This window comes from Coregonus clupeaformis, chromosome 10, assembly GCF_020615455.1.
Source record: "Coregonus clupeaformis isolate EN_2021a chromosome 10, ASM2061545v1, whole genome shotgun sequence".
NCBI lineage: Eukaryota > Metazoa > Chordata > Actinopteri > Salmoniformes > Salmonidae > Coregonus > Coregonus clupeaformis.
In genome coordinates, this window is record NC_059201.1 from 1,187,324 (window position 1) to 1,197,232 (window position 9,909).

At 44.4% G+C, this 9,909-nt stretch overlaps 1 protein-coding gene across 4 annotated transcripts in view; it reads left to right on the forward strand.

Moving 5' to 3' along the window:
* Nucleotides 1-9,909, forward strand: part of nckap1l (NCK associated protein 1 like) — a 47,802-nt gene extending 37,893 nt beyond the window's left edge. For 2 of the 4 annotated variants that reach the window (XM_045222804.1, XM_041887298.2), the window contains exons 23-31: nt 1,532-1,629; nt 2,301-2,394; nt 2,753-2,835; nt 3,110-3,190; nt 6,247-6,340; nt 6,692-6,808; nt 8,943-9,052; nt 9,174-9,266; nt 9,552-9,909. In XM_045222804.1, the coding sequence (XP_045078739.1) occupies nt 1,532-1,629; nt 2,301-2,394; nt 2,753-2,835; nt 3,110-3,190; nt 6,247-6,340; nt 6,692-6,808; nt 8,943-9,052; nt 9,174-9,266; nt 9,552-9,668 (887 nt within the window). In that variant the 3' untranslated portion in view covers nt 9,669-9,909. Of the gene's footprint in view, nt 1-1,531; nt 1,630-2,300; nt 2,395-2,752; nt 2,836-3,109; nt 3,191-6,246; nt 6,341-6,691; nt 6,809-8,732; nt 8,874-8,942; nt 9,053-9,173; nt 9,267-9,551 lie in introns of those variants that run through there. The other 2 variants (XM_045222805.1, XM_045222806.1) reach the window with 2 other exon arrangements.

The window sequence follows — 9,909 nt, forward strand, 5'->3', positions numbered from 1 at the left end:
GGAGAGACTGACTGCATCACTTCTTCTTTTTATAAGAAACATTAATGTGTTGAAAAATCCCAAATTGTTTGCATAGTCAACTTACACACAGCTCTGACACACACATTTACCCCATCAGACATGCCACCAGGGGTCTTTTCACAGTCCCCAAATCCAGAACAAATTCAAGAAAGCGTACAGTATACCATAGAGCCATTATTGCATGGAACTCTGTTCCATCTCATGTTGCTCAAATAAACAGCAAACCTGGTTTCAATAAACAGATATAGCAACACCTCACGGCACAACGCCTCTCCCCTATTTGACCTAGATAGTTTGTGTGTATGTATTGATATGTAGGCTACGTGTGACTTTAAAAAAACATGTATGTAGTTCTGTCCTTGAGCTGTTCTTGTCTATTAATGTTCTGTATTATGTCATGTTTCATGTTTTGTGTGGACCCCAGAAAGAGTAGCTACTGCTTTCGCAACAGCTAATGGGGATCCTAATAAAATACCAAATACCAAACTACAGTATAAACTACAGTCTAAACTACAGTCTAAACTACAGTGTCAACTACAGTCTAAACTACAGTCTAAACTACAGTGTCAACTACAGTCTAAACTACAGTGTCAACTACAGTCTAAACTACAGTCTAAACTACAGTGTCAACTACAGTCTAAACTACAGTGTCAACTACAGTCTAAACTACAGTGTCAACTACAGTCTAAACTACAGTCTAAACTACAGTGTCAACTACAGTATAAACTACAGTCTAAACTACAGTATTAACTACAGTATTAACTACAGTCTAAACTACAGTGTCAACTACAGTATTACCTACAGTATTAACTACAGTCTAAACTACAGTCTAAAATACAGTATAAACTACAGTATTAACTACAGTCTAAAATACAGTGTCAACTACAGTATAAACTACAGTATTAACTACAGTCTAAACTACAGTGTCAACTACAGTCTAAACTACAGTCTAAACTACAGTGTCAACTACAGTCTAAACTACAGTCTAAACTACAGTGTCAACTACAGTCTAAACTACAGTCTAAACTACAGTGTCAACTACAGTGTCAACTACAGTATAAACTACAGTCTAAACTACAGTATTAACTACAGTATTAACTACAGTCTAAACTACAGTGTCAACTACAGTATTACCTACAGTATTAACTACAGTCTAAACTACAGTCTAAAATACAGTATAAACTACAGTATTAACTACAGTCTAAAATACAGTGTCAACTACAGTATAAACTACAGTATTAACTACAGTCTAAAATACAGTGTCAACTACAGTCTAAACTACAGTATTAACTACAGTATTAACTACAGTCTAAACTACAGTCTAAAATACAGTCTAAACTACAGTCTAAACTACAGTATTAACTACAGTCTAAACTACAGTATTAACTACAGTCTAAAATACAGTATTAACTACAGTATAAACTACAGTCTTAACTACATTCTAAACTACAGTCTAAACTACAGTCTAACTAAACATCCATATTCTCCCCTTCATCCCTAATCTGCCCAGAGATGCAGGCCCTTGCCGAGCTGATTGGTCCGTACGGTCTCAAGTTCCTCAGTGAGAACCTGATGTGGCACATCACCTCACAAGTCGGAGAACTCAAGGTAGGATTAAGCATCAAACAATTACAGACGGCTCGTAAATATCTCTCAGAAGGCTGGCTGGTGGTCTATCTCTGATCTGCCGCTGTTGAACGATGAAGTCAGTCTTACTCCCCCCACCCAGTCCAAAAGGAGATGAAGGTCATTGTGTCCTGAACATCCCTTTTTGAATTTATATTTAAAAAAGGATCTTATTTGTCCCTGCTTAAATAAAGGTTAAATCCACATACCGTCTGAAAGAGAGAATGTCTCTTCATCAATGTGTTATTCCAACTCTTCCAGGACATGATAGAACGTTGACAATAAGATTGAATTTAACATGAACTCTGTGATTGTACTCTTAACCTGGTAGTTTAACAGAATCTAACAACTCTCCTCTCCTCTCCTCTCCTCTCCTCTCCTCTCCTCTCCTCTCCTCTCCTCTCCTCTCCTCTCCTCTCCTCTCCTCTCCTCTTCTCTCCTCTCCTCTCCTCTCCTCTTCTCTTGTCTTCTCTTCTCTTCTCTTCTCTTCTCTTCTCTTCTCTTCTCTTCTCTTCTCTTCTCTTCTCTTCTCTTCTCTTCTCTTCTCTTCTCTTCTCTTCTCTTCTCTTCTCTTCTCTTCTCTTCTCTTCTCTTCTCTTCTCTTCTCTTCTCTTCTCTCCTCTCCTCTCCTCTCCTCTCCTCTCTCCCATCAGAAACTGGTGATAGAGAACATGGATGTGCTAGTTCAGATGAGAGCTAACTTTGACAAACCCGAGGCCATGGCTAACCTCCAGAAGAGACTGCCTGGTAACACAAGCGGATGCACGCACACACACGCACACTTGCGCACGCACACACACTAACCTCCAGAGGAGAGCGCCAAGTGAGCTGCTGGGGGAACAGGAGGAAGATGAGAAAACAGCCAAACAGAATGCTTTATCAATTGATGGTGATGTGAAACACCTCAGGGGGACTGAATCCCGTCTGATCCTGTTAGATCTGTGCAGTACACAACTGGAGCTCAACCAATTGACATCATGATTTCAGAGATGTCAAGCATGGATTCAGTTTTTTGATCACAAGGTCTCGGGTGCTGTGCCTCATGATACTAAAAGGAAAATAGATTGAATGAATGTAGCTTTTCCTCTCTTGTCTTCCTGTCCAGCGGGAGAGAACGTCCTGAAGAGGATGACCATCATCGGAGTGATCCTGTCCTTTAGGACCATGGCACAGGACACACTGGAAGACGTGAGACACACTTACACTTATGATATACTGAACGGAGCATTTAATGAATTCCCCTCTTGTGGGTATAGGGCTGTTGTGTGTATTGTTTGTGTCATGTTATAACAGTGTAAAGTCAGTTGTCAACAAGGTGACACCAGCTGCCACGACTGTTTATGATATCTGTTGAGTCGCTTTAATGATGGAGGCTTCAAATAAAGTATTGATTTCCTGCAGAAAACTCTCCTGGCCCTAGGAACCGTATGACCAAGCTAATCCCTCTTTTCCCTGTCTTCAGATCATGCAGAAGCATTGCCCCTACCTGATGGGGCCCATTGAGAGCCTGAGGGACCTGGTCTCCCCTGACACAGACATCAAGGTACAGTATAAACATCTCCCTGGTCTAGAGTAGAGCATTGATGCAGAACAGATAAATATCACAGCAAATGTTCTGTTCTTCCATAAATCTTCCTTACAAATACATAGGCATACAGCATGTTTTGCTTAGAAAATTGAACATAATCTGAGAGTAAATAATAGGATAGGCTAGGATAGGATAGAATAGGATAGGCTAGGATAGGATATGATAGGCTAGGCTAGGGTAGGATAGGATAGGATAGGATAGGATATGATATGATAGGCTAGGGTAGGATAGGCTAGGATAGGATAGGCTAGGATAGGATAGGATATGATAGGATAGGATAGGATAGGAATCGGATAGGATAGGATAGGATAGGATAGGGTAGGGTGGTAGGATAGGATAGGATAGGATAGGATAGGATAGGATAGGGTAGGGTAGGGTAGGGTTGTGTAGGTAAGGATAGGGTAGGGTAGGGTCGGGTAGGGATAGGGTAGGGTAGGGTAGGGTAGGGTAGGGTAGGGGTAGGGGTAGGGTAGGGTAGGGTATGCTAGGGCTAGGCTAGGGCTAGGGTAGGATAGGGATGGGACGGGATAGGGATAGGATAGGATAGGATAGGGTAGGGGTATGGAAGGGTAGGATAGGGGTGGGATGGATAGGATAGGATAGGGATAGGGATAGGGTAGGGTATGGAAGGGTAGGGATAGGGGTGGGATGGATGGGATAGGATGGGATAGGGATAGGGATGGGATAGGGGTAGGGTAGGGTAGGGTAGGGTAGGGTAGGGTAGAGTTGTGTAGGTAAGGATAGGGTAGGGTAGGGTCGGGTAGGATAGGATAGGGTAGGGTATGCTAGGCTAGGCTAGGCTAGGGTAGGATAGGATAGGATAGGATAGGGTAGGGTAGGATAGGATAGGATATGATAGGATAGGATAGGATAGGAATCGGATAGGATAGGATAGGGTAGGGTAGGATAGGATAGGATAGGATAGGATAGGATAGGGTAGGGTAGGGTAGGGTAGGGTTGTGTAGGTAAGGATAGGGTAGGGTAGGGTCGGGTAGGATAGGATAGGGTAGGGTAGGGTAGGGTAGGGTAGGGTAGGGTATGGTATGCTAGGCTAGGCTAGGGTAGGATAGGATAGGATAGGATAGGGTAGGATAGGATAGGATAGGATAGGGTAGGGTATGGAAGGGTAGGATAGGGTAGGATGGATAGGATAGGATAGGATAGGATAGGATAGGGTAGGGTATGGAAGGGTAGGATAGGGTAGGATGGATAGGATAGGATAGGATAGGATAGGATAGGGTAGGGTAGGGTAGGGTAGGGTAGGGTTGTGTAGGTAAGGATAGGGTAGGGTAGGGTAGGGTATGCTAGGCTAGGGTAGGGTAGGATAGGATAGGATAGGGTAGGGTAGGGTAGGATAGGATAGGATAGGGTAGGGAGGGTAGGGTAGGATAGGGTAGGGTAGGGTAGGGTAGGGAAGGGTAGGATAGGGTAGGGTAGGGTAGGGTAGGATAGGGTAGGGTAGGGTAGGGTAGGGTAGGGTAGGATAGGCTAGGGTAGGGTAGGGTAGGCTAGGCTAGGATAGGATAAGCTAGGATAGGATAGGATAGGATAGGATAGGGTAGGGTGGTAGGGTAGGGTAGGGTAGGGTAGGATAGGCTAGGCTAGGCTAGGATAGGATAAGCTAGGATAGGATAGGATAGGATAGGATAGGATAGGATAGGATAGGATAGGGTAGGGTAGGGTAGGGGTGGGGGTAGGGGTGGGGGTAGGGATAGGGGTAGGGTAGGGTAGGGTAGGATAGGGTAGGGTAGGGTAGGGTAGGGTAGGATAGGATAGGATAGGGTAGGGTATGGAAGGGTAGGATAGGATAGGATAGGATAGGATAGGATAGGATAGGATAGGATAGGGTAGGGTAGGGTAGGGTAGGGTAGGGTAGGGTAGGGTAGGGTAGGGTAGGGTAGGGTAGGATAATTACCAATAAACAATGGTTAATACGGTAGCTTGTTTGAATTACAGTGTTACTATTTTCACATCAGTGTCAGTTATCGAACATGAGTAGAGCAGTAGAGCAAAAGAGCAGCAGAGCAACAGAGCAACAGAGCAGCAGAGCAACAGAGCAGTAGAGCAGCAGAGCAACAGAGCAACAGAGCAACAGAGCAGCAGAGCAACAGAGCAGCAGAGCAACAGAGCAACAGAGCAACAGAGCAGCAGAGCAACAGAGCAACAGAGCAACAGAGCAGCAGAGCAACAGAGCAGCAGAGCAACAGAACAGCAGAGCAACAGAGCAGCAGAGCAACAGAGCAGCAGAGCAGCAGAGCAACAGAGCAGCAGAGCAACAGAGCAGCAGAGCAACATAGGAACAGAGCAGCAGAGCAGCAGAGCATCAGAGCATCAGAGCAACAGAGCAGCAGAGCAGCAAAAAGCTTATTTATGAGTTGTCTCTGACTGTGGAAAGCCCCCTGGCCTGCTTTCGTGTAGGACAGACAAAGCAAACATGCCAGACCTGGGTTAAAATACTATTGGAAATCCTTAAAAATAACTTTAGCTGTGCTGGATTGAGCTTGTGTAGTGCAATGGAACCAATAGAAAAGTCCCAAAAGTGCCAACCCTGCCAACCTGGCACTCCAAGCAGGCTAAAACAAATACTTAAAGTATTTGAAAGATTTCAAATAATATTTGAACCCAGGTCTGCAGAGAAAACATGACATGCCACAGCCTGGTTCAGGACAACCCCTAAGACGTCAGCAGCACCAGCCTCCAAGCAGAGGCAGGCTGACCTCCCTGAGAGAGACACATAATGTCTGTCTGGTCTGCAACCCTCTCAGCTAAAATAACCACCTCAACGGGAACATTCTGCCCCCCACCAAAATCCCCCACTTCCATACCCCACGCTACAGAAAGAGGGAACAGTAGTTAACCAATGTTTTATTGTCTCAGTTTAGGAAAAAAATATTCACTTAATGGAGGCCCTTTGCTCCGCTAGAAGCTAAAAGGTACAAATAAGCTGAATAAATAAATGGAGGCTTCTTTAAGATATATATTGTTAAAGACATCTTGTTTAAATGATTCAGGTAACCCTAACGGTGTTTGAGCTGGCGTCTGCGGCAGGTCTGACTTGTGACATCGACCCTGCCCTAGTGGCAGCCATCGCTAGTATGCGTACAGGTAAATACAATAGTCCCTGGATGTCAGTATTTATACTGGTCATGTTCCAAGACTATCCGGCTCGAAGGACCACTTTATGGGTTTTGCCCAACACAGCTTTATGATAGGACAGCAGGATTCCACAACGTATCCCTCTCTATAGCTGGCCTCTGCACCGATTGGCTAAAAGTCAAACAAATGTACAGAAAATGAACCTATTAATGCATATTAATAGAAATGCTTGTGTATCTTTCAACTTTCTTTTTTTTTTTTTTTAGTTTCTCTAAACTCTAGAAAACATTATTTTCTAGAGTTTAGAAAAAAAAAAAAAAAAAAAAGGAAAGTTAGCTAAATATGAGTTGTTCTCTCCAGATAACTCGTCTGTTGATGAGGAGTACAAACTGACCTGCCTCCTCCTGATTTACATCGCGGTGTCTCTGCCCACCCTGGCTCTGGACCCTAACTCTTACTACAGCAGACATTATGGAGGTAAGGACAGGGTTGTTGACTTGTGATACATCTACTTAAATGTCCTTTTCGTTCCCTATGGAGCATAAGGTCACAACAACCCTAGCGATACATGTAGTTCACTGCAAAACCAACAACGTTAGTTACATTGTGTCGCTGCCTACTCTGGCCCTGAACCCCAACTCCTCTTACGGTCGACAGTATGGAAGTGAGGATGTTCATTTAATCTGATAACCTTTATTATACCCTTGGGGAAATTATTCTTGCAGGGCTGTATGTTGACCTTAACGTGATACACGTAGTTCACTCCCCAAAAAAAAACAGCATTTAAAATGTTTTCTTTGCGGATCTCGAAATCTGCTCCAATGTGGAGTTGAGTGCATGTCTGATTCACGTGTTCATGTGTTTATTTGGATCCTAATTAGGTGTTAAAATAGCAAAAGCTACACTTCTCATGCCATCTGTTGTGTGTAGATTAGTGCTGAGCGATTAACCGAAATGAATAGGTCAGCACTAGTGTAGATCCAGCTCTAATCGCTCTGCACTATTTTAGATCCAGCTCTAATCGCTCTGCACTAGTGTAGATCCAGCTCTAATCGCTCTGCACTAGTGTAGATCCAGCTGTAATCGCTTAGCGCTAGTGTAGATCCAGCTCTAATCGCTCAGCACTAGTGTGGATCCAGCTCTAATCGCTCTGCACTAGTGTAGATCCAGCTCTAATCGCTCTGCACTAGTGTAGATCCAGCTCTAATCGCTCTGCACTAGTGTAGATCCAGCTCTAATCGCTCAGCACTAGTGTAGATCCAGCTCTAATCGCTCTGCACTAGTGTAGATCCAGCTCTAATCGCTCTGCACTAGTGTAGATCCAGCTCTAATCGCTCTGCACTAGTGTAGATCCAGCTCTAATCGCTCTGCACTAGTGTAGATCCAGCTGTAATCGCTCAGCACTAGTGTAGATCCAGCTCTAATCGCTCTGCACTAGTGTAGATCCAGCTGTAATCCCTCAGCACTAGTGTAGATCCAGCTGTAATCCCTCAGCACTGGTGTAGATCCAGCTATGTGCTGAATAGGAAGGACACAGTAGGTACTGGATCATTTGAATCTTTCAGGGGTGAATCATAAGTAACATTTTCACCTAATTTCCCAATGACGTCAGTGCTCGACTAAGTGAAATTCACTGTGAGTGGAAGTTAGAATTTGCCATACTTATGCTAACTGGTTCAATGCGGTTGACATTCCACAGCCACCAGTCACACCAGTTTACCAGAACTTAGGAGCACAGTGACATCAATGCAGTCATCACTGTGACACCTTTGAAAGCTATGAATTCCCCCACTGACTTTAACTCAGAGAGGTTGACTAATGAAATAAATGTTTTTACTAGGGACTCTGCCTGCGTCCCAAATGACCCTTCACCCCCAATAGTGCACTACTTTTGACCAGGGCTCATAGGGAAGTGCACTATATAGGGAATAAGGTGCCATTTGGGATGCAGGCTTTTTTTACAGACAGCTTTTAATGCTCACATGTTTTCATAAAGTTAGTCTTGTCAAACAGCCTGTTAAGTGAGTTGGCACCGAGCCAGATGAAAAACTGTGGATCAATAGTCAGCGAGATGGTGACATCAGAGATGGCATTCATTTTCAGGTTTTTCTCTCTGCGTTTAAAACATGGCCTGGAATGAAAGGATTCGGAAACCCTGATGAAAGACAGGTTCTGTCGAAACGTCGGCAGATTGTTGTTGTTACATCGGAGATATAGAATGTGTGGCCATCTTCTTTTGTATTGGTGCTGGATCTAAAGGATACCTTCTAAGGTCTAGGGAGTTGACTGTTCCTGTTGTGAAAAGTGTTCCAAATAAAAAGGGTTGTGTTTCATTTAGTTAGGTTTCCCTCTAGCAGTGTGGCTCTGGCTTCTGCTTTGATGATTGATTGATTGACCGCAGGGCACCACAACAACATCCATTGTCTGGCCACGGCCATCAACCAGCTGATTGATTGATTGATTGAACACAGGGCACCACAACAACATCCACTGTCTGGCCACGGCCGTCAACCAGCTGATTGATTGATTGATTGAACACAGGGCACCACAACAACATCCATTGTCTGGCCACGGCCATCAACCAGCTGATTGATTGATTGATTGAACACAGGGCACCACAACAACATCCACTGTCTGGCCACGGCCGTCAATCAGCTGTCTGCAGCCATGTTCACCGCCGAGAACAAGAACATAGAACAGCACCTCAAGGAGTTCCTCCTGGTACGTAATCAACCTGAAACACATCTCGGAAACAAGTCATATTGATACGGGACATTCTCATCTAATAAAACAGTTGTCCTGTAGATTTAAATGAACTGCAAAGGTGATCCTATTCTTCTAGGTGGCGTCATCCACTCTGCTCCAGCTGGGTCAGAATGTAGAGAATAGAATGGACAGCAAGAACAGAGACTCCATCTACCTTCTCCTGCACATGGTAGGCTCAGGTCTCCTTGGAAACATGCATAGCCTACAGTATTTCTACTTATAGTAATGTTGAAAATGGCAGGGCCCCATAACGAGGTCCCTATGGGCCGTTCTGGCTCGGACAAGGATTACTGACTGGCCCATAACAAGGTCCCAGACGTTTCCCCTGTCAGGTCACATGGTCAGGAGAAAACGTCTGACTTTAGTCAATAATCATTTTTACTGTACATTAACCTTTTAGTATGCATGAATAATGTATTCTCTTCACCTGATTGTCCACCTACCTACTCTATAGATCGTGGAGGCGTCTCCGTTCCTGAGCCAGGACATGTTGGAGAGCTGTTTCCCTTATGTCCTGCTGAGGAACGCCTACAGAGAGGTCTACAAGACCTTCATCATTACGCTGGGCTAACACTCACACACACACACACACACACACACACACACACACACACACACACACACACACACACTGCTGAGGAACGCCTACAGAGAGGTCTACCAGACCTTCATCATTACGCTGGGCTAACACACACACACACACACACACACACACACACACACACACATTGCTGAGGAACGCCTACAGAGAGGTCTACAAGACCTTCATCATTACGCTGGGCTAACACACACACACATATATACACACACAC